This window comes from Hemiscyllium ocellatum, chromosome 25, assembly GCF_020745735.1.
Source record: "Hemiscyllium ocellatum isolate sHemOce1 chromosome 25, sHemOce1.pat.X.cur, whole genome shotgun sequence".
NCBI lineage: Eukaryota > Metazoa > Chordata > Chondrichthyes > Orectolobiformes > Hemiscylliidae > Hemiscyllium > Hemiscyllium ocellatum.
The window spans coordinates 45,191,865-45,217,074 of record NC_083425.1 but is presented as its reverse complement, the minus strand read 5'-3'; the positions used below and the strand labels follow the sequence as shown (position 1 = coordinate 45,217,074).

The 25,210-nt window shown below is 38.3% G+C and overlaps 1 protein-coding gene across 4 annotated transcripts in view; it reads right to left on the bottom strand.

Moving 5' to 3' along the window:
• Positions 1 to 25,210, bottom strand: part of map2k4a (mitogen-activated protein kinase kinase 4a) — a 177,213-nt gene that overhangs the window by 30,579 nt on the left and 121,424 nt on the right. For all 4 annotated transcript variants that reach the window (XM_060844279.1, XM_060844280.1, XM_060844281.1 and 1 more), the window contains 4 exons: positions 23,661 to 23,780; positions 21,642 to 21,761; positions 16,546 to 16,597; positions 15,426 to 15,553 (listed from right to left, as the gene is read on the bottom strand). In XM_060844279.1, coding sequence (XP_060700262.1) covers positions 15,426 to 15,553; positions 16,546 to 16,597; positions 21,642 to 21,761; positions 23,661 to 23,780 — 420 coding nt within the window. The remainder of the gene's footprint in view (positions 1 to 15,425; positions 15,554 to 16,545; positions 16,598 to 21,641; positions 21,762 to 23,660; positions 23,781 to 25,210) is intronic.

Genomic DNA, 25,210 nt, shown 5'->3' with positions numbered 1-25,210 from the left:
AGATCTGAAGTTGAGACCAATGATATGCCATTAATTAAAATTAGGCTGAGATAATGAGGGTGTAGGGGATTAATTCTCAAGTTTACTCAGATGTTGAACTATGTTTAGTATAGTAGGAGAATGTGAGGACTGCAGATGCTGGAGGTCAGAGCTTAAAAATGTGTTACTGGAAAAGCACAGGTCAGGCAGCATCAAAGGAGCAGGAAAATTGACGTTTCGGGCATAAGTTCTTCTTCAGGAATGATTCCTGAAGAAGGGTTTATGCTCAAAACGATGATTCTCCTGCTCCTTTGATGCTGCCTGACCTGCTGCGCTTTCCAGCGACACATTTTTAAGCTATGTTTAGTACACTTGCAATTTCTGGCTGTAGGTTTACTTGCTGAGCTGGAAGGTTCATTTTCAGCCATTTTTGTCACCTTACTAGATAACATCTGAGAGCCTCCAGATGAAACACTGGTGGCATGGCCCGCTTTCTATTTATGTGTTTAGGTTTCCTTGGGTTGGTGATGTCATTTACGGTTCTTTTTCTCAGGGGGTGGTAAATGGGATCAAAGTTAATGCGTTTGTTGATAGAGTGCCAGTTGGAATGCTCTGCTTCTAGGAATTCTCGTGTGTGTCTGTTTGGTTTGTCCAAGTATGGATGTGTTTCCCAGTCAAAGTGGTGTCCTTCCTCATCTGTATGTAACGGTAAGTATGAGAATGGGTCATGTCTTTTTGTGGCTAGTTGGTGTTCATGTATCCTGGTGGCTAGTTTTCTGCCTGTGTGTCCGATGTAGTATTTGTTACAGTTCTTGCAAGGTATTTCGTAAAACCAAACAGACACGCATGAGAATTCCTAGAAGCATAGCATTCCAACAGGGACTCTAACAACAAACACATTGACTTGGATCCCATTTACTACCCCCTAAGAAATAGAACAGGAAATGACATCACCAAACCCAGGAAACCTAAACACCTAAATAGAAAGGGGGCCATGCCACCAGTGCTTCATCCGGAGCATTGATGTTCCCTAGTATGGTGGCAAAAGGTCTGAAAACGAACCTTCCAGCTCAGCAAGCAAAAATACATCCAGAACCTCAACTTGAGCTATAAATGTTCTCAAAACTCGCTAACACTTGCAACATATTTATTAATTTTGGATGGAAGCTGCCATTCACTTGAACAATACACAAGTTAGTCATTGTTAAAAAGGGATTGAGTAGAGATTTAAATGAATAATAAACTTCAACTGCATTCAAGATTAAGGATGAAAAGTGTCAATTTCCAAAATATGGACAAGACAGACTTTCAATACTTATGTGAGGTGAAAAGACAGGACAAACAAGAAACAAAACTATATCATTAACAGCAGCATTAAGATCTCGAAGACATCCCTATTATAAATGTAATTTGCAATGAGTCATGGACAATAAGAAACTCAGAAATGACTAGTTACTTGTTATTTTTCCCATATTCATGCTGAACCACTTAAAAATAAACTCTGCTGCAGCATTAGGGTCACAAGTTTTTGGCACACTGACAGCCCAAGATAATGGCGATTTGTTAATGAAATATTTACAACCCCAGAACTACACCATGACCACGGTTTCATTTATCAGCTTGTTTTTAACCATAGCTTTACCAATCTTTGAGCCAACGCCTAGAGACCTTGTGATTTATTATTGCTATGGAGACACTAACTCGGCAAAAAAGGAGGAAGCAAACAACAACACAAACTTAAAATGTCCTCAGAGATTAGCAGAAACACACTCTACATTTGGTTTCATTATTAAAATCAGTAACGGGGTTATATTTTAACTGGGTCACACACTTTACACAATAATATAATGCCATTGTTGCTCATAACCTCTGCTGCAGACAGATTGCAGTCTTCATTGACAATGTCACAATATACTTTTCCAGGATCAGTAAAAGCAATTCTCACATAACTTCAGTTTACAATTTCATTTGAATTCTTGTTCAATTTGTATGCAATAGTCCAGTTCGTAATTCACTTAATGATTACATTGGTCTTGACTTGACCTCCAAAGGCATTTAATACTCAGTCGACAGCCATAAAGGTCACAATGCTCCTGTTCCAGCCAGCACAGTACAACTACAATCTGGTTAAATCTTAGCCTCTTGCTGCCCCTGGAAAAACATCTTTGTGCTCTGTCTCAAAGTCAGGCAAGTCAAAAAGCACATCATCTTTTCTAATGGCATTTAAGCTGCGTCCTGAAATGTACAATTGCAGCAAAACTTGGAGAAAGCTACTCAAGAGGTTTTGGGTTTCCCCATGATCAATGCTTTCCCAAATCCACTACCATAACAGGCCAATTAAGCTTCTCTCTTAATACAAAGTTATTAGATCAAATGGCAGAATTTCACACACAAATTCAATCTGTCTCAGTAATATTCCATGCATCAAACACCTTTGCACCTGAAAATAACCCCTTTACATAGAATGAGCCATTCAAAATTTGCAAAATTTTAAACGAGTTAACTTACACTCATCAACTAGCATTTTTTGATATTTGAGGATAGAATATATTGATCAATCTGAACTAAAGCAAAGAATAAGAATGAAACACAACATTCATTCCAATCAGTGTGGAAAAACTATTGCAGCATTATAGCAAAACCAATTTGCAACAGAAATTCCTTCAGTCTATCATGCATTTTCCATTGCTGTAACTGATTGCATCAGCCCTCAAAATCTCTCAATGAGTGTCCACCTTATATGTTAATAAAAGTCAGATTCAGGCTATGGAGTTGAAAAACAATTGTGCTAACCATGACAATCCTTGTGGACACCATTGTAAAAAGGAAACATTAGTCCCGACACAAGGATTTCAGTGTAGTTTAATGAAAACACTTGAAATTTTTCTACAATTAAAAATGCAAGCACTAGCTACAGCTTGTTTTTCCACAACGACATAACTGAAGCTTGTGAAATCATCTGAGAAATTAAAAATACAAAATCATAATGACATTATAATCAAAACATCAAGAAAACGTACTCGATCAAACAAAGAAAGTGTAAAGTTTGAGATCCATACACATGTTCTACTGACAATTGTAATTGTGGGAGTTACAGGTGAGTCACCAATCTGTTAACTGCAGCAGACAGAAAGCATTACTGGTGAACTCCTAAGGAACAATGGCTTATTACACATCTGTAAAAAGCTCATTTTAGTGACAAGGTGATCAAATACTAATGCAGTGACAAGGCAGACATTGCAAATTCAAACAATTTTATTCTGCATCTAGATAGATTTTACTTCTAATGTAACCTGTCGCACATAAACAGGCCATAACTAAAATGAATACTGTACACAGTCAGCCCCTTCATGGATATGTATTGTAGAGTTTGGATAATAAATAATTGCCTACCAATTTGCAGTTGACAGACAGCATGTGCAAATTATCAATGACTTGGTAGATCTCAGATTTAGTTCCTACAGCTATTTTTAATCAATTTGTTCAGACAAATTACAACACATCTGCTGTAGCATGTGGGTCTTGAACCCAGGTCTTTTGGCCCAGAGGTAGGCATGCTACCATGTTATCTCAAGACCCCCGTAGATTAGGTTTCTAAACTGTGCTAAATTAATTCAGCTTGGGAAACACAATGAAGTTTGCAGGTGTGCAACAATACTCTTATTATTCCAGAGGGAGAAACTGGCTCAGAGCTCATTTGTGCTGTACATGTACCAATGTCTGCTGGCAATACTGACTCATTGTTAGGAGCAATTGGCCTTGGTTTCAATGTTCTATGAGCCACACAGTTTGCAGACATTGCCCATACACATGACTGCAATATGGTCAACATAAGCCTGCCGACAATACCCCTAAACTCATTCCCAAACATGAGTCAGAGCTTGCGAAGAAATAAGGACAGAAAAATAAAATGCAACCAGCAGTTGGTTGTGTTATGTGCGAACACATTGTGATCAGATGAAAGTATACCCCTGGGGCTCTATGATAATGCAAAGCGAGGCAAAAGGATAACAACCTAGACCTTAACCACAAGAACAGACTTAGAAATCTCACTTTGGAGAAGCAGAGAACTTCATTCAACCAAAGTTTATATAGCTTTCGTCTTAAGAATTTGATTCCATAGTTACAATATTCTAAGACAGAAAATAAACAAAAATGGAACAATTGATCAAGGTATTTCTGCAAAGTATACAGACGTTCGGTTAGATACAAGGATATCTGTGCCTCTTACCACCTAATTCCACAGTCAGGTGGACTGTCAAAACTAGTTTTGCACTGACGACTTCTCAACTAACAGGAAGCATGAGGTTTTCACTTCCTTTTTCTTCTTGCTTTTAGGAGATAGCTCCATGCTCAAATTCCATTCTAATGGGAAGGAGAGCAGGGATTGAATGTCAATCATTCTAGCAAAATGCCAGTTATCATACAAGTCTGAGTGAATGTTGTTCTTTTAAAATGCATTTCACAACGCAAGTGTGAAAACTGCAAATCACACTTGACAATGCATCTTGGTGTTTGAGAAGTGAGCAATCTCCAGATACCATTCCAACAGCTGTTAATGCAGTGGCATAGTTAACGTTACTGGATCAGTGATCCAGATTGATGCACAGAGGGACAATCACTTCAATACATCACAAATTTAAACTAGCAAATCTCAAGTATAAAGTTAGTCTCCATATTGGTGCCAGGAAACCATTATTGATCGTTTATAAAAACCCACGTGCTTCACTATCTTCTTTACAGAAGACTTTACCTGATATGAGCTACATGCCATTCCAGAACCAAAATGGTGGACTCTTATTTGCCTTCTGAAACAGTCTAGAAAGCCACTCAATTTAAAGACAGGCAATGAGTGCTGTTCACTGACACCCACATGGCACAAATGAATTTTTAAAACACGTTACCGTGAATGTTACAGATCCCAGAACATTATTTGAAATAAAATTATTGTGACCTGCTCAAACATTTTCACTGAATTAACATCACAAATAACATTATTGGGGCATCAATTTCATTGCTTTGTGTGGCAGTCTAGTGTAATTGGTGGCAAAGCTTCCTTACTTAATAACGGAGACCACTTCACTTATTGTAGCCCAGAGATATACATCACAGAAACAGAACCTTCAGTCCAACTCATCCATGCCAACCAGATATCCTAAACTAATCTAGTCATATTTGCCAGCTCTTGGCCCATATCCCTCTAAACCCTTCCTATTCTTATACTTTATAAATGTCGTAATTGTACCAGACTTCACCACTTCCTCTGGCACCTCATACCCGACACACACTACAGTGGGTTTGAAAAAATTGCCCCTTTGGTCCCTTTTAAATCTTTCCCCTATCAGCTTAAACCTATGCCCTCAAGTTCTGGACTCTGCCAAACCAGAGAAAATGCCTGGTCTATTTACACTATACATGCGCCTCATGATTTTATAAACCTCTAAGGTCACCCCTCAGTCTATGATGTTTCAGGGAAAACTGCCCCAGTTTATTCAGCCTTTCCCTATAGCTCAAACTCTCCAACTCTAGCAACAGCCTTGTAAATCTTTTCTGAACTCTTCCAAGTTTCACAACATCTTTCCTATAGAAGGCATACCAGAGTTACACACAAAAGTGACCTCACCAATGCCCTGCACAGGTGCAATATGACCTCCCAACCCCTATACTCAATGCTCTGACAAATAAAAGCAAGCATACCAAACACCTTCTTCGCTATCCTATCTACCTACAACTCCACTTTCAAAGAACTATGAACCTACACTCCAAGATCTCTTTGCAGTCCCCAGTTTAATCCTGCCCTGGTTTGTCTTTCCACAATGCAGCACCTCACTTTAAATTAAACTCCATCTGCTGCTCCTCAGTCCATCTGATCAAGATCCAGTTGTACTCTGGCAGTAACCTTCTTCGCTGTCCATACCTCCAATTTTGGTGTTATCTGCAAACTTAATAACCATACCTCCTATGTTCACATCCAAATCATTTATGTAAAAGAAAAGCAGTGGACCCAGCACGAATCCTTGTGGTACACCACTGGTCAAAGGCCTCCATTCTAAAAAGCAACTCTCCACCACCACGTTCACACCAGTTCTGTATCCAAATGGCTAGTCCTCCATGCATTCTGTGTGATCTAATCTCGCTAACCAATCTACCATGAGGAACTTTGCTGAACGCTTTATGAAGTCCATATAGATCACGTCCACCATTTTGCCCTCATCAATTCTTTTTGTTACTTCTTCAGAAAACTCAATCAAGTTATCTTGGAAGTTAGTACAAGATTGATGCTTACACAGCACCTTCACTGGAATGAAATATTTCAAGTTTCTTCACAGGAATCAGAAAGACAAAACAGGTGCAATATTAGGCCATTCAGCACTTTGAACTTATTCTGGCATTCAATATGATCCTGGCTGATCACCCAATTCAGCATCCTGCTCCTGATTTCTCCCCATATTCTTTAATCCCTTTAGCTGTCAGAACAGTATCTAATTCCTTCTTAAAAGCATTCAATATTTTAGTCTCAACTGCTTTCTTTGGCAGAGAGTTCTGCAAGCTCACTGTTCTGAATGAAGAAATGTCTCCTCATCTGAGTACTTAAGGATCTACTGTTATTGTAGAAGTTATTATAACAATGAACCACAAAGAGGTATTAAGTTAGATCAAAGAAAGTTTGGTCCATATAGCAGGTTTTAAGGAGGAGAAAGTGAGGACTGCAGATGCTGGAGATCAGAATCGAGTTAGAAAAGCACAGGTCAGGCAGTATCAGAGGAACAGGAGAATCGATGTTTCTGAGAAGCATATTAAAGAGAGACAAACAAGGCAGAGAGTTGCAGGAAAAAAATTCTTGAGCTCGAGTCTAGGACTGGTAGTTTCACTGTTGTCTGTCACTCTGTCAGAGTCCTGGAAATCTCTTCCAAACAGCACTTTGGGCATAGGTACACCAAAGGCATTGATTTAACGCAGATCAAATCACCTTCACGGAGAATTAGCTCAAGCAGCAAGTGCTCAAATGCTGGCCAAATGATTGATGCTGGTACCTTGTGAAAGAATTAACAAAAAGGTAACTAAAGATATGGTGACCAGTGAAGTAATTATGATTTGCAACACACAGGAGGTCAGTTTACACAAGTACTAATATCAGTGTTTGTGCAGTTGAAGGAGATTACAGGGAGGGGTGGTTGGGAGAGTGAGTGGCTGACTATGTGCGTTCTAAAAATGCAGAATGAGAATTTTAAAATCAGGACAGTTTGACAGGATAAAGTTAGGTTAGTGAACACAGGAATGATTGGAGAGCAGAACTTGCAGTGAGTGGAGATAAAGTTGTGCACCACCTCAAGTTTACAAAGTTCTATACAAGATGAAGTTATTTCTTTGTAAGCTTAACACTTTAGTTCCACATAGTCTGCTTCAATTTATATTGTTGTAGGCATGTTACAGTTTATTAGCATTAGTAGAAATTCAGACTTGGTTCAATCCAAAGAAACTGTTCAAAACAGCATCTTGCCTTTTCAAACAAAAAAAAAATCAGTCAGCTTGACAACTTTCCTGCAAATCAGTCTCCTTCACCAAACCCCATTTCGGTCTGCTGACAGCCGTATCACAGTTGCTTTACAGAAGTAAAACTTCAATGTTTTAATTGAAATAAACTTCAATGAATAGCAAAAAGTATCCCATTAAATAGATGCAATTTGAATTTTCAATTTATTAATGTATTAATTACTGAAATAAAAACCATTCTTGGAGCTTGTAAGTGAAAGAAGATTTAAAACTCAACGTCAATGTCATGAACAGGAATGCAATAATTCAAAATTTCTCTTCAATCTAGGTCTAAAGCACTTAGATAGAGAAACAAGCATTCTTAAATGAATACATTGTTCTGTTTATCTTAAAAGGATAGTCCATAAATGCTATCGTTTTCACTGGAGCTCATATTCTACAAATAAGAAAATAAGTCCAAAGGTGGTGTTATGCAGAGATAAAAATTAAACAGGTCATAATGATAAAAAAGATATGACTATTTCAAATGCAACAGCTGCCCAACACTATGTTGGATCTCAGAATAAGTGATGAGGAGATATACTTTGATTCCATCTCGAGAGAGACCTACCAGACTCATTCAATGATACTATTATGAACTGTACAAGCTCAAGGTATATAGGAATGCTAAACTCCTCAAAGGATACCAGGGAAAACAAATCAGCAAAAATAGAGGTTTTTGTGACTGAACTCTTGACATAAAATATTGAAAAGTAGAAAACAAGAGGCTGATTTAATGGGCAAGTTGGATAATAGTTTCAAAAAGAGTACTTCATAATAAACTAAACTTAAAACATTTGCATTTTTCATACAAAAATGTATCAGAGGCTTTCCAAACAGACATTTTAGGATTGATTAACTTAAGTCTGCAGTAACTTCCTAGTTAGTTTTTTATTTTGATTTATATGGCTCTTTTAACTTTTCAGTTGTGCTTTGCTGTATTTTGTCTGAGAAAATCAAGAAAATTGTGAAGGTAAAAATATGGAACTTATTGCAAAAATTATAGGAACTATGTGTTATACACAAGGTTTAATATGCAGCATCGACATTAAACGATAGAAAAACTTGCTTCCATGTTACACTTTCAAGCCCTCAGGGTATCCCATAGTGATTCATAGCTAACGAAATACTGAAATGCAGGAACTACAGCACTCGACAAGTTTCCGACTGCTATGAGATAATGACCAGATAATCTGATTTTTGTAATAAAAGGAATATATATCTGTTAGGATGACAGGAAGAACTTCGCTGCTTTTCCTTCCAAGGAATGCCACAGGACCTTTTAAACTTCTGCTAGACCAGGTATTGGTTTAAAACTTCAGTGGAACGTGAATGCCCCGTGCCATTGGTCATGAACCTTCCACTACTTCATTGGTAATATACAAATGGCATCAAGACCAAACTGCAGGCCAAATTGGTTCCAGACTTTTGGGAACAAATAGGAAAAGTGGGAAGATATGTATTGGTTTTTCAGCATGATTTTAGCTTTGTACATAGATAAATCCCTTATACAGGGTAGAAGGTGGGGAAGTCGCAGCATGAAGAATGTAACAACTTGTGTATCGCTGGACATCGGAGTGCATCTGGGAAAATGAACAAACCGTGAAATTCACAACTAATCTTGGAGGATCGGTTGGGCAAAGTTCACAGCACAGAATGAGATAAGTTAATTGTTGTTTTAAGTCTGTCCAAGAGAAAGTCTGCAGTAGTGAGTATAGTGGATCCTTTCTTGATTGTGTTTTTGGAAGGAGAAAGCGAGGACTGCAGATGCTAGAGACCAGAGCTGAAAATGTGTTGTTGGAAAGGCGCAGCAGGTCAGGCAGCATCCAAGGAGCAGGAGAATCGACGTTTCGGGCATGAGCCCTTCTTCAGAATTCCTGAAGAACGGCTCAGGATGCTACCTGACCTGCTGCGCTTTTCCAGCAACACATTTTCAGCGTATATGTTTTTGGAGATAAATGTCTCGATTAAACTTAAAATATAAGCTATAGCTATTAATTTAACTTGGGGCAGTGTTTGTAGAGGAGTAAGAGTGTTATTTTCTGGGTCTGTAGATTGTGAAGGAGCAAAAATGGCCTTTGCAGTGATATGTACTTCTTGTCAGTTGTGGGAGTTTAAAAGAGAGCTTAAGGGTTACTGCGGATTATATCTGCCATAAATGCTGTTGGATGCGAATCTCATCAGATCGAGTGGATCGTTGGAGAGACAGATAGAAGCGATGAGGAATTTGAAACAGCAACAGTATGTGATGGATGGCAGTGATGGTGGGGGGTGGGGGGTGGGGGGGTAGTCTCAGATACAGTTACATAGATGGGTTAACTCAAGGAAAGGGTGAGAGGGGTCAGCACCTAGGGCAAGAATCTTTTGTGGATTACTCATTCCAAACAGGTATGCGGTTTTGGAAAACGTAGGGGGTGATGGATTCTCAGGGGAATGTAGCACCAACAGCCAAGTTCCTGGTATTGAGACCAATGCAACGAGGGGTACGTCGGCTTCCAAGAGATCAATTGTGTTAGGGGATTCTGCAGTCAGAGGTACAGACAGACATGTCTGTGGCCAGCAGAGAAAAAGCAGAATGGTGTGTTGTTTCCCTGGTGCCAGGATCAAGGATGTCTCAGAGAGGGTGCGGAATGTTCTCACGGGGGAAGAGGGGCCAGCAAAAGGTCATTGTCAACATTGGAACCAATATAGGAAGGGAAATTAGAGAGTTAGGCAGAAACTTAAAAGGGAGGTCCTCAAGGGTAGTAATATCTGGATTACTCCCAGTGCTACGAGCTAGTGAGGGCAGGAATAGGAGGATAGAGCAGATGTATGCATGGCTGAGGAGCTGGCGTATGGGAGAAGGATTCACATTTTTGGATCATTGAAATCTCCTTTGGGGTAAAGTGACCTGAATAAGGAGGATGAATTGCACCTAAATTGGAAGGGAACTAATATACTGGCAGGGAAATTTGCTAGAATTGCTTGGGAGGATTTAAACTAGTAAGGTTGAGGGGGAGTGGGAGCCAGGGAGATAGTGAGGAAAGAGATCGATCGATCTGAGACGGGTACAGCTGAGAACAGAAGTGAGTCAAACAGTCAGGGCATTCAGGGACAAGGTAGGACTAATAAATTAAACTGCCTTTATTTCAATGCAAGGGGCTAACAGCGAAAGCAGATGAACTCAGGGCATGATTAGGAACATGGGACTGGGATATCATAGCAATTACGGAAACGTGGCTCAGGGATGGGCAGGACTGGCAGCTTAATGTTCCAGGATAAAAATGCTACAGGAAGGATAGAAAGGGAGGCAAAAGAGGAAGGGAAGTGGCATTTTTGATAAGGGATAGCATTACAGCTGTGCTGAGGGAGGATATTCCCGGAAATACATCCAGGGAAGTTATTTGGGTGGAACTGAGAAATAAGAAAAGGATGATCACCTTATTGGGATTGTATTATAGACCCCCCAATAGTCAGAGACAAATTGAAAAACAAACTTGTAAGGACATCTCAGCTATCTGTAAGAATAATAGGGTAGTTATGGTAGGGGATTTTAACTTTCCAAACATCGACTGGGACTGCCATAGTGGTAAAGGTTTAGATGGAGAAGAATTTCTGAAGTGCATACAAGACAATTTTCTGATTCAGTATGTGGATGTACCTACTAGAGAAGGTGCGAAATTTGACCTACTCTTGGGAAAGAAGGCAGGGCAGGTGAGTGAGGTGTCAAATAAATTCTATTTGATTTAAAATAGTGATGGAAAAGGATAGACCAGATCTAAAAGTTGAAGTTCTAAATTGAAGAAAGATCAATTTTGACGGTATTAGGCAAGAACTTTCTAAAGCTGATTGGAGGCAGATGTTCGCAGGTAAAGGGACGGCTGGAAAATGGGAAGCCTTCAGAAATGAGATAACAAGAATCCAGAGAAAGTATATTCCTGTCAGGATGAAAGGGAAGGCTGGTAGGTATAGGGAATGCTGGATAACTAAAGAGGGTTTGGTTAAGAAAAAGTAGTAAGCACATGTCAGGTATTGACAGGATAGATTGAGTGAATCCTTGGAAGAGTATAAAGTAGGAGTATACTTAAGAGGGAAATCATGAGGGCAAAACAGGAACATGAGATAGCTTTGGCAAATAGAATTAAAGGAGAATCCAAAGGGTTTTTAACATATATATTCAGGACAAAAGGGTAACTAGGGAGAGAATAGGGCCCCTCAAAGATCAGCAAGGCAGCCTTTGTGTGGAGCCACAGAAAATGGGGGAAGATACTAAATGAATATTTTGCATCAGTATTTACTGTGGAAAAGGATATGGAAGATATAGACTGTAGGGAAATGGATGGTGACATCTTGCAAAATGTCCAGATTACAGAGGAGGAAGTGCTGGATGTCTTGAAATGGTTAAAAGTGGATAAATCCCCAGGACCTGATCAGGTGTACCCTCGAACTAGAGGAGCGAGTGCTCAGCCTCTTGCTCAGATATTTATATCATCGATAGTCACAGATGAGGTGCCGGAAGACTGGAGGTTGGCTAACGTGGTGCCACTATTTAAGAAGGGTGGTAAAGACAAGCCAGGGAACTATAGACCAGTGAGCCTGACCTCGGTGGTGGGCAAGTTGTTGGAGGGAATCCTGAGGAAGAGGATGTACATGTATTTGGAAAGGCAAGGACTGATTCTGGATAGTCAACATGGCTTTGTGCATGGGAAATCACGTCTCTCAAACTTGACTGAGTTTTTTGAAATAGTAACAAAGAAGATTGATGAAGGCAGAGCAGTAGATGTGATCTCTATGGACTTCAGTAAGGCATTCGACAAGGTTCCCCATGGGAGACTGATTAGCAAGGTTAGATCTCATGGAATACAGGCAGAACCAGCCATTTGGATACAGAACCTACTCCAAGGTAGAAGACCGAGGGTGGTGGTGGAGGGTTGTTTTTCAGACTGGAGGCCTGTGACCAGTGGAGTGCCACAAGGATCGGTGCTGGGTCTTCTACTTTTCATCATTTACATTAATGATTTGGATGCGAGCATAAGAGGTACAGTTTGCAAGTTTGCAGATGACACCAAAATTGGAGGTGTAGTGGACAGCAAGGAGGGTTACCTTAGATTACAACAGGATCTGGACCAGATGGGCCAATGGGCTGAGAAGTGGCAGATGGAGTTTAATTCAGATAAATGTGAGGTGCTGCATTTTGGGAAAACAAATCTTAGCAGGACTTATACACTTAATGGTAAAGTCCTAGGGAGTGTTGCTGAACAAAGAGACCTTGGAGTGTAGGTTCATAGTTTCTTGAAAGTGAAGTCGCAGTTAGATAGGATAGTGAAGGAGGCGTTTAGTTTGCTTTCCTTTATTGGTCAGAGTATTGAGTACAGGAGTTGGGAGGTCATGTTGCGGCTGTACAAGACATTGCTTAGGCCACTGTTGGAATACTGCGTGCAATTCTGGTCTTCTTTCCTATCAGAAAGATGTTGTGAAACCTCAAAAGGTGTAGAAAAGATTTACAAGGATGTTGCCAGGGTTGGAGGATCTGAGCTGAACAGGCTGGAGCTGTTTTCCCTGGAGCGTCGGAGGCTGAGGGGTGACCTTATAGAGGTTTACAAAATTATGAGGGGCATAGATAGAATAAATAGACAAAGTCTTTTCCCTAGGGTTGGGGAGTCCAGAACTTGCGGGCTTAGGTTTAGGCTGAGAGGGGAAAGATATAAAAGAGACCTAAAGGGCAATGCTTTCAAGCAGAGGGTGGTACGTGTACGGAATGAGCTGCCAGAGGATGTGGTGGAAGCTGGTACAATTACAACATTAAAGAGGCATTTAGATGGGTATATGAATAGGAAGGGTTTGGAGGGATAGAGCCAGGTGCTGGTAGGTGGGACTAGATTGGGTTGGGATACCAGTGGATTTCATGTGGCGCTACATCACATGAAGTAATGTGCAATAAATGAGAAAGCCATTGTTTTATATTAATTGAGGTTTTTAAAACATTAAATATAGCACAAGATATAATAACAAACTATTACCAACTAACCATGCAGCTATTTGTTTTTTATTTATAAATACAGAGCTGGAAGGAAGAGAAAGCTGTCCCAACAGGCCTGACTTTGTGCATCTCCAGTCCCATACCAACCCACAGTTGACTTTTCCATTTCCCTTTGGAGTTATACAACAGGCAACTTAGCATTAAATGCCCATGGATACCGAGCGTAACAAAAGATAGCAAGTGGTGTCCACATGCCACAAATGAATAAAACACATTTGTGGTATTTTGTGATTTCAATGTAACGATTTTGCGCATGTTTATACAACGTCGTCATTGAGGACTGGGACTTTATGGTAAGCTACAGAATGCTTTGTGTGTACTGGAAGTAAGTTCTTAACTAAAAATACAAATTAAACTAGAAGTGCGAACAGGAGCAATCAAAATAAATTAAACTATTTTATTTAAAATCTGCAGAAATGCATTAAAAACTTCCACTATATATTTTGAAGTTCAAGCAAGTTAAAAATAAATACAATGTGTGAATGAACATTTCTATACAATTAACTTGCAACATAATTTGCATGGACTAGCTGGAAGGCAAGTATGAAAGTTTAGGTGGGAAGCAATTGTTAAGCAGGTGACACAAACTGGCGAGGGAAGATGGGAAGTGGGTACAAAATAACAACCCAGAGCATAAGGGGTTGTTGGGACTTCCCTTATGAAAATCTCAGTTCACATTTCCAAAATATACAGGATTTGCATTAGAAATGTCCTATCATAACCAACATCACTTTGTTCAGACAGCCGGTGCCGATACTGGTTCTATTGTTGCCATTTACATATTTCTGCTGTTTGCTTATCCCAACAGCACTCCCTTTTGCCTGACAGCATCACCCCTTTTGTCACTTAATCTTACCTTAAATCTTATCATAGAACTTCCTTCCTGACCTTTAATCCATTACCCTTCACCCCTTGCACCCTGCACTTGCTTCAAACTGTTGCATCTCCAACTTTTTCCAGTTCTGATGAAAACACTAACTGAAATGTTGACTGCTTCCCACTTTTAAAGGTGCTACTTGACCTCAGTGTTTTCAATTTTTTCAGTTTTTAAATTTCCTGAAACCTATTATTGATGTTAAAAGTACTTACAAAACCTAAAGCTCGTTTCAAGACACAGCAGGAATCTGACTTTGGATAGAATGTAAAAAGGACGCAGACATGTAGTCAAACAAATCTTTGAAATTGTAATTGGGAGGTTTTTGTGGAAGTGATACTTAACACGTGACAGTAGCTAAAATCTCAAGGAAAGGTAAGCAGAATGAACATGGAAGTCCTATCAAAAAACAAAAACGTATAGCTGAGAGGATAAGGCAGCTCCAGATCGGAGCACAAAATACAGCAGGTAATTTTGTTTTTTAAAAATTAAAGCAAACTTCTAACCATATGACAACCTTTATAAATTACAATTCGATAATTATCAAACTGCATCCAGACAAAGCATAGTGCAGTATTTTCTACTAAGATCATTTGTTTACTAAGAATCAGTTTTTGTTCAAGTCAGGCAATGAATTGCTTTGCTAGAACTTAGCTGTCATTCTTATTTTCAAGTTACAAAAGCACAATTCTTACTGTAAAGAGCTAGTGTAAACATTCATCAAATCCTCCACAGATAGACATTCCTGTAAATTTTCCCCATTAAGCCCTTATTTCAATATAATTGTGAATAAACATTACATTCCACAATTACAAACCAACTGAAAGTGTGGAGTTAGGTTTAAAAGTTATCAAAGGCATCACTGTTCGTGTCATTTAAAAGATTAATCTTTAAATTACATGTATTTCATTTGGAACACAGTCTAAATGAAAACAAAACATACATATCTTAAAATTAGATCATAAAGGTTACCAGGCTGGTAATTAACATAGCTGAGAAATAAATACTATTTTGTCTTACTGCCATGTATGGTCGACATCCTGCATCTCTCGTTTTGGCAATTGAGTCTACTAGTTGTCCACTAATACCAAAATCACAGAGTTTAATATTGCCATTCCTGTCCATAAGAATATTAGAAGGTTTGATATCTGTAAAATCAAAAACAAAAGTCATTAGTATATTGCAATAAGATCAATATCTTTTACAAAAAAAACCCACCAGACTTTCTATAAAAAGAATGATGCGGTTTAAAATCTCTCTTAGCAAGAGAGCAGAAAACAGAAGAAAAATGTCACAGTTATTCAAATGTAGTTGATGAGGACAACAAACACTATGTAATAGCAGTGTAGAGTTCATAAAAAGTGAATGATAAAATGTGACATCGTACAAAGGTTATGCTGGTAAAATTTATAATCTGGCACATTACAGGGATATTAGTAAATTGGTCATTTTGAATCCATGCAATGTGTTAAGTTATCTGATCTCATGTGATTTATTTCCTTCCAAAATATTTCCTTTCTGCTGACTGTGAATATTTTGATCTAAATCATAAGTGCAAGCACCTTGGAGAATTAGCTCTCAGACTCCAGTGGGGCAACAAGGAAGAGACGTGCAATTGGAAAATATTTGTGTTAATATTTATTAATGCAATCATTTCAGAAGTGTTTTAAAAGAACTGTTTTTGCTGGAGCTGTTAAAGTTGTTTTAACTAGACTGTTCCAACTTTCAGAAATGATTGGAATGACAGATGTATTAAGAACCTTACATGTCGGTCATTGTTACATAATCAGCATTTGGGCCAGAATGCACAGCTACAGTCCACTCTGTCCACATTGAAATGGTAGATTTGGTCTGATACCATCAGTCCTCTCGAGGTATAAGTCAACTTTTAAAAAATGACTTCTGCTTTGATTGATGACAAGTCCCAATTTTAATATTTCTGCCAACACTGAGTTATTTCTATTTATCAGGACAGTAGCTGATTTATGCAGTACTTACACTATTTACCACTTAAAAAGATCATGATAGGGACACTTCAAGCCATTCCCTGAGGTGCCAAGTTTTCATGTTTTGATTGTTGCTGACGAAAAGCTAAATTTCAGTATGGAATTATTTCATTTACCTCAAAGGGTAGGCTTACCTCGGTGAATTATTTTCAAGTTTTCTTTTAAGTAGTTAAGTGCTTTCACAGTCTGGAAAAGAATAGATACAATGTTAGCTGTATGAAGATTAGTTACAGAGGAACTCCAGTAAGTCAAATCACTGGAAGCCCACAGGCAAAATCATGTGAAGTAAAACTTAAGATGTAGCCGTGAAGGCCCCCAGGTAACTTAATTTGCCGGTAAATGTGTTGTTAAAAAAAATTAAAACGGGGTGTTGCAATAATTGCGAAAAAATTTATTAAGTTTTCAAATTGCTCACACTAACAATGTAAAGTAAAAGGCTTTGAAAAGGTTGCATTACCAATTGAAAAGTTCAGGAACCTTTGTGCTTGGAGCACTGTATTTGGATGAGTCCATCATGTCGTCAATACAAGCAAACATGGTTGCCATAATATCACACTGTAGTGCAAAATCTTGGAGTATCACTATGGCCTTACAGCTTCAATTAGAGAAAGAGGTGTGTGAGTAGGCAGGCATTAGACCATAAGACATACAAGCAGAAATTAGGCCATTCAGCCAATTGTCTCTGCTCTGCCATTCAATCATCTTTTAAAAGTTTCACAACCCCATTCTCCTGCTTTCTCACCATAACCCTTGATCCTCCATAGCCCATCTATTTCAGTCATAAATGTACTCAAATGATCTGGCCTACACAGCCTTCTCTGACAATGAATTTCATTGATTCACTACTCTGTCTGAAGAGGTTTCTCCTTATCACTGTTCTAAAAAGGTCTTCATTTTACCCTAAGACTATGCCCTCAGGTCCTGGTCTCTTCTAACAATGGAAACTTCAAAACATCTGCTCTGTCCAGGTCATTCAATATGTATGTTTCAAATAGATTCCCACTTCATTCTTCTAAACTCCAAGTATAAACCCAGAGTCCTCAAATGTTCCTCATATTAAGCTTTTTTTTATTCCAGGGACTATTCTCGTGAACTTCCTCTAAACATGCTCCAGGGCCAGTACATCCTTCCTGAGATACTGAGCCCAAAACTGTGCACAATACTCCAAGTGTGGTCTATCCAGAGCCATAGAACATGACAGTGCAGTACAGGCCCTTCGACATTCCATGTTGTGCTGACCTGAGAAACCAATCTGAAGCCCATCTACCTTACATTATTCCATTTTCATCCAGATGTTTATCCAACGACCATTTAAATGCTTTAAAGTCTGGTTGAAGATTTGTAGCTCGGGTGTCCGTTGTTGTGGTTCTGTTCGCCGAGCTGGAAGTTTTTGCTGCAAATGTTTCGTTCCCTGGCTAGGGAACATCATCAGTGCTATTGGAGCCTCCTGTGAAGCGCTGCTTTGTTGTTTCTTCCGGTATTTATAGTGGTTTGTTCTTGCCGCTTCCGGGTGTCAGTTTCAGCTGTAGTAGATTGTATGTGGGGTCCAGGTTGATGTGTCTGTTGATGGATCTTCTTGCCGTTTCCGGGCGTCAGTTTCAGCTGTAGTGGTTTGTATATGGGGTCCAGGTCTATGTGTCTGTTAATGGAGTTGTGGATGAATGCCTGGACCCCATATACAAACCACTACAGCTGAAACTGACACCCGGAAACGGCAAGAAGATCCATCAACAGACACATCAACCTGGACCCCACATACAAACTACTACAGCTGAAACTGACACCCGGAAGCGGCAAGAACAAACCAATATAAATACCGGAAGAAACATCAAAGCAGCGCTTCACAGGAGGCTCCAATAGCACTGATGATGTTCCCTAGCCAGGGAACGAAATGTTTGCAGCAAAAACTTCCAGCTCGGCGAACAGAACCACAACACCATTTAAATGCCCTTAAAGTTGGCGATTCTATTACTGTTGCAGGCAGGACGTTCCATGCCTCTATTACTCTGAGTAAAGAAACTACCTCTGATATCTGTCCTATATCTATCACCCCTCAATTTAAAGCTAAGTCCCCTTGTGCTAGCCATCACCATCCAAAGAAAGAAGGCTCTCACTGTCCACCCTCTTACCCTGATTATCTTATATGTCTCAATTGTCACCTTTCAACATACTCTCTAATGAAAACAGCATCAAGTCCTTCAGCTTTCCTCATAAGATCTTCCCTCCATACCAGGCAATATCCTAGTAAATCTCCTCTGAACCCTTTTCAAAGCTTCCACATCCTTTCTCTAATGCAGTGACCACAACTATACGCAATACTCAGAGTGCTGCACCAGAGTTTTGTACAGTATTCAGAAATTTCTTTCTTCAAAGTGGATTCCAGGATCTTTCCCACGAGCAAGATTAGGCTAATCGATCTGTAATTTTCCACCTTTTGCCTTACTCCTTTTTTTAAACACAGATGTCACGTTAGTGATGTTCCAGTCACCTGAGACCCTCCCTGATTCTAGCAATTCCTGAAAGATCACCACTAACGTCTCCACTATCTCTTCAGCTATCTCCCCGAGATCTGAGATGTAGTAATCCATCTGATCCAGGTTATTTAGCCACCTTCAGGCCATTCAGTTTTTCTATCATTGTTCAGAGTTATCATGGTAAGAGTCTTTCTTTTCATGTATTGACATAGTTGTTCATCTTCATGATTCATGCCTCAAAAGTGGAGTTGGTCATCCAGGGTAGTTTCTGCATCATCAGTGTTCTGACATTCACGATGGAATTTTGCTTCTTAGCATTTCCCATCAGAGGAAGCTGCAGCTACTTGGTGCCATCCACGTTAGTGCAACCATGGCAAGTAACATCTTCCCTATTTTATTTTTAAATATTTAAATGTAAAATCAGTTGGTTTGTTAAGTGCTAAAAAATGTCTCTTGGTGACATGGGCGAAACTACTTTGCAGCCATTGCTGCTGGTTTGCCTGGATATGTGCTGTAGCATGCATCACCTAACTCCATTGTGATTGGTTGACACAGTCATATGACAAGCATGCGTAAGTTTGGTTATCTGGAATTATCTGCACAGAACTTCAACTCATTGCTGGCATCCTTGCATTAAACTTTCTATTCTACGAGCAGAAATGGCTGACAACTTTGTCACAACTGGGGTTTTAGGTTATCTACATTTGACATATCATGATTTCACGCTGTGTTTAGATTGAAAACTTCTGTTCCAATGAAAATGAACCTTAACACTCCCTTGTGTATTAGAGCATAAAAGATGGAGACAAAGAAATCAATTTTCAACTGGTTTCAACAAAACGACTTATCAAAATAAGTTACACTTTTCTTGAAATGTCTTTAAAAGTATTTTAAAAATCACATTAGTTTCTCAAAACATCCAGTTTTTTTGGAAAAGACAATCATTTGCTAAAATTACCCATTTCAGTACAGCCACTGCAGTATTAATATTTACCTTGAAAGTCACCACCATCGTTTGAAACATTAATTTATTTGCTATATCATATTTCAAAATAGTTACAAATTTCAGTCATTTGAATGATATATATTGTGTAGAATATATTGAGTATATTATGTGAATATATAACTTATAGTAAAATACTCTATGATGCTAACATCATACCAATGATGCATTTTTTTGATAAATTGTAAATGAGATGGCAATAATTAAAAGTATGGAAGTAAATTTTATTCAAAAATATTCATCTTATACACGAGTATATAGAAAAACCACACTGAAGATGTGACAATAATGAAAATCTTTAACCTTCACATAAATATAGGATAACAAGTTCTATATGCTGAACTAAAGTCAGAAACTAACTTCAGCAAAATACTCAAGATTTGGAGGTGCCGGTGTTGGACTGGGGTGTGCAAAGTTAAAAATCATAACACCCGCTAATCATCCTACAGGTTTATTTGGAAGCACTAGCTTTCAGAGCGTTGCTCCTTCATCACTACCTGATGTCCACAACCACCTGATGAAGGAGCAGCACACCGAAAGCCAGTGCTTCCAATAAACCTATAGACAACAACCTGGTGTTGTGATTTTTAGCAAAGTTACTCAATGAGAAGTAAAAATTTTTGTACTAAGGCTGATCACATGAACAAAGTAGCATGGAGAATCTGACAATCAAGTAATTCTATCATACTATTTCTCGTGTTGAAAGCTATTAAATCATTGAACCGTAAATCTGAATATTAAATTTAAGGATCAACTGGTGACATACACTTTGGTCAATTAAATGCAATACTTGATAGAAACATTCTTAAACTCTTCCTGAGACAGGCTTGAGAAGATTTAACACTTTCATATATAAATTGCTTGCACAGCAATTTCATTAGCTCTAACACAAGATAGTAGCATAGTGATGCTGTCACTGGAGTAGCAATCAAGGGGACTCATGTTCTGGTGACTTGGGTTCAAATCACACTATAGCAATTGGTGCAAGCTGAACTTGAATTCTATTAATAAAGACTGGGACCTAAAAATCAGTAACACAAACAGTGTCAAGGAAGCTATTTTTATCTTAAAAAATCTACCTTGTTCACTAATGTTCTTTAGAGCAGTAACCATGCCATCTATTAGGTCTCACAGCAGTGCAAATGCCTCTCAACTACCCTTTGAAGGAAGTAACTCAGTACAAGGGCAATTAGTTTAGGCAAAATTGCAACTTTAACATTCCACGAAAGAAAGAAGAAAAACAGTTTCAGCAAACAAGTTGGATTGCCTCCTCAGAGCTAATCAGATAATAACTGAACATAGCATCACTCAGAAAGTCATTGATTCATCACTAGAATGAAACTGTTCTCAGAAACCATAATCAAATGTATTCATTTTTGGTAGCCTCATGTTTTCATTTAAAAAATTGCTCTTCAGTGCAAAAGCAAATATTGGTTGAGCTTTGGTTGGGATAAAACAAAAGATAACTGAAGGACAAATCTGTTTTTAATTGAAGTCTATAGAAATGGTTGTAAGTTTTTTTGGCTTAGTTCACTATTATGGTTAAAGATATTATGAACATTTTAGTACCTTTGTTTCATTCAAAACTCAGACAGACTATTTTTCAGAAAACTAAAGCTTAGGCAGATAAACTAAACTAATTTCACTGTCTGTGTAAGTTGTAGTTGCGTTATAATTTATTATGGAACAAGAACTATAGACTTTAAATTAGTCCTCTGATAACTTGCATTAAAACACACATTAAGTTACTTACAGCTAATGTGATTTTGCCTAAGATCTCTTCTGGGATAACATCATCTAATGCACCGTATACATATTTATAGAATTTGTCAAACGAGGTAGACATGAGTTCCATGCATATCCAACAATCGCCCTAATGAAAACACAATCAAGAAACAATCTTCATTTAGCAATTCCATTTTGTACACTGGACCAGTCCTTTTTTTTTCAAATTCAGGAAACAATATAGACAATAAATCACTACAGAACTGCATTATATTAAACTCTTAAAACAGATGCTGAAACTTGAAAATTGTAGCCTCTAAAGGGACAGATCAAATATTGTAATATCTGTCTGGGCTTTCTGCTTCATTAACTGGAGTGAAAGTCTTGGCGAAAGTCTTTCGCTATTACTAGCGAAAACATTTTGAATGGCTAGATAATTGCAGTTTAATGTTGAATGGTCGAAGATTTTTTTTCAAAAGTCTGGCTCATGCACTTGAATTACAACACCTTTCATGTTAACAGTCTTGCAGCATTCATTGATAGATTGGCTCTCGATTCTATTGCCCACTGCTTATTTCATGTTGCTGTCAAATTGGAGAGAAGAGGAATACTGTTCAGTGATGCTAAAGAGCAGATTCATTGTTCTGAGAGCAGCCAAATGCTGGTGATCTCCCCTTTCTGGCTTTTTACAATGATGAAATACACAGGCAACCTTCAAACATTTGAAACTTAAAACAAGTCACTTTGACACCAATTTCAGCTACAAAACAACCACGTAATGATGGAAAAAATATTATACTGATGCAGGCTTACATCCACAGCCAAATTTTCAAACATGGTTAGGATTCAGTTACCTGTTCAATATGAAGCTTATGCCATACTTCTGTAAATTTTAATGACAAAAAATAAATTGCTATGATCTCTATATTATTCTGAGCCAGTTACCTCAATTAGACAAGGACAGACTGCACCACAACATGCAGAATTATTACTGGGGAGCAATACGATTTGGTGATCTTTTCCAAGCTTTCCTGATATGGTCTCCAAGTAATTCTTAACATTCCATGGCTCAGCACTTTTAATCCTTCTTTCTATTACCATTTGAGCCTCAAACTGTGATAATGACATCCTCAAACATCAAATAAGCTTTGAACATCATTTCATCTTCCTTCTGGAGTATTTTTCAATCAAATGTCTTAACAACCACCTTTGTACTGATACAGGGTCGTGTCACATCAGGACAGAGGATACCTGGATATTTGTTGCCATGAGACTGTCACACCACTTAGAATTGGTCTTCTGAGTGACTGGTGAGGAACAGGAAAGTGTGGCAACAACTGAGACAGCTAAGGGGAACCAAAAGGCAGGAGCTTCAGCCTTTGTAAATGTTCACTAGGTTTGAGGGTCTTTTAGAGGACAGTAACCACAATGACGAGCTGCACCATCAGACCCGCAGCCAGACGTTAGCAAGGCCAAAGCAATTCATCCCAATTGCACGAAATAGATTTTATTCTCCCCGGACCTCAGTTTTGCCTATTTTACTATTTAGCGATTATTGAGAATTTTACTTTATTTTTCTTCTGCGGGGATGCCTTGTCAACTTAGTCATTTGCACGCGGTATCTGTTATTTTCATGCCCTTGTAATTTCACTGAAATGTTCATGTATTCCAACTTAATCTTACCCCTTTTTTCTGAATCTGCTTCAATGTACTTACCTCACAGATCTAATAGATCTTACTGTAACTATGAACCCATCTTATCTTTTTAAAGAGACTGATGGATTTGAAACATTGTTTTTGTTGGCCTTTTTTAGGTATAAGATAGGAGGACAGTTAGCACCAGTGAACTTATTTTGTTTAAGACTTTAATCTATCTCGACTTGAAATAGGTTATAAAGATAGCCAAACATTCTACATTGTCTTTTTAGGTACCGCATGTGAAATTCAGCATGAACATTAATTCAATTGGACTACAAATACCAGACTGATGGCTAGACCCACACTTTGAAGCTTTAGGTTGAGTAAGTAACTTGTTCATTCATCTCACCTCTCTGAAGAGCGCTCCATAAAACTGAACAATATATGGACAATCACTACTCCTCATTACAACATCTAAATCCATTAAAAGCTGCTTCTGTTCTTTCTCATCAACTGTCGATCGAATTCGCTGGAAGACAACAATATTAGAAGAGTTTGTTACAATGCAATTTAGTTTTTTTAAAACAGTTTCCAAGTGCTCTCCTTTGCTTGGAATAAAATTAAAATTTCTCAACGTGTTTAAATTCACACTGTTTGGCTGGAACTTTAAATTTCCTGGAAAAAAATCAGTATTTGCAATACTTTGCCATACTTCACTGTCAACTTAGACTACTGTTTCAAACATTTAGAATTTATTTAACCAGAAATTAGTCAGAAAAGTGGCAAACTTTATATACATTATTTTGAAATAATTGAGTGTGAAGATTAATGTGTTATCTGTGCTTAAAAAGCGCAGTTGTTGATCTTGTCCATTGGAAAATTGTAATACGTTGGCTTAAATATCCTTTCAAGTAACCTTCTCCTTTGACTACCCTTGCTTCTGAAGCAGTAATGAAAAACAAACTTGAACTAGAAAGAAAAACATTTATAGAGTCATCTATTTGGATATCTTCTAATCATAAAATAAAAACTTCTAAACTTACACAAAAGGAACCAATTCATACAATTTGTCCTACCACAAAACACTATGGAAACATGTTCCAATGAAAAAAGTCCCAGCCTACCCATATAATTCACATGCTCCAGTTATGACAATATCCTGGTAAATCGTATAGCCCTTTCCAATTTAATAATAATCTTTCCTATAGCAGCATGACCAGAACTGTACACAGTACTCCAAAAGCGGCCTTGCCAACGTCCAGTACAATCTCAACATGACGTCTCAAGTCCTATATTTGATTGTCTGCGCAATGAAGCTTATTGTGCTAAACACCTTCTTAGCCACCTTATTTACTTGTGATGCAACTGTCAAAGACCTATGTCCTTGAACCCCTCAGTCTCTGACGACTCTACCCAAGGCTCTACTATTAATTGTACAAGTCCTGCCCTTGTTTGTCTTACTAAAATGCAATACCTCATATTTATCTAAATTTAATGCCATCTTCCACTCCTCAGCCCAGTGGCCTAACTGATCAAGATTCTCTTGTAATCTTAGTGACTCTCAAAAAGCACAATTTGAGAAACTTGCTAAATCGCCTTTTGAAAATTACTAATAATTCCAGAAAAATGCAAGAGACTATGTGATACATGTTACCACATAGAGTAGTTGAGTTGAATAACAAATGCTTTAAAGGAAAGTTAAGATAAGGACATGTTGGAGAAAGGAAACATGTATGCTCAGATATGCCAGATGAATTGTAGGTGGGGGGGGGGGGGAGGTGACTTTCCTCCCTCAACTAAGTTGAGCAAGTCCAAATAATTTTACATTCAGCCTGTAAAACCTTATGGCACAAATATATGTCTTAAACAATGAAAAAGGCATGAACTACAAATTGATTCACATGTTACAACACAGACCGCTTCACAAGTGTACAAAATAATAAATCATTTCTTATAGTT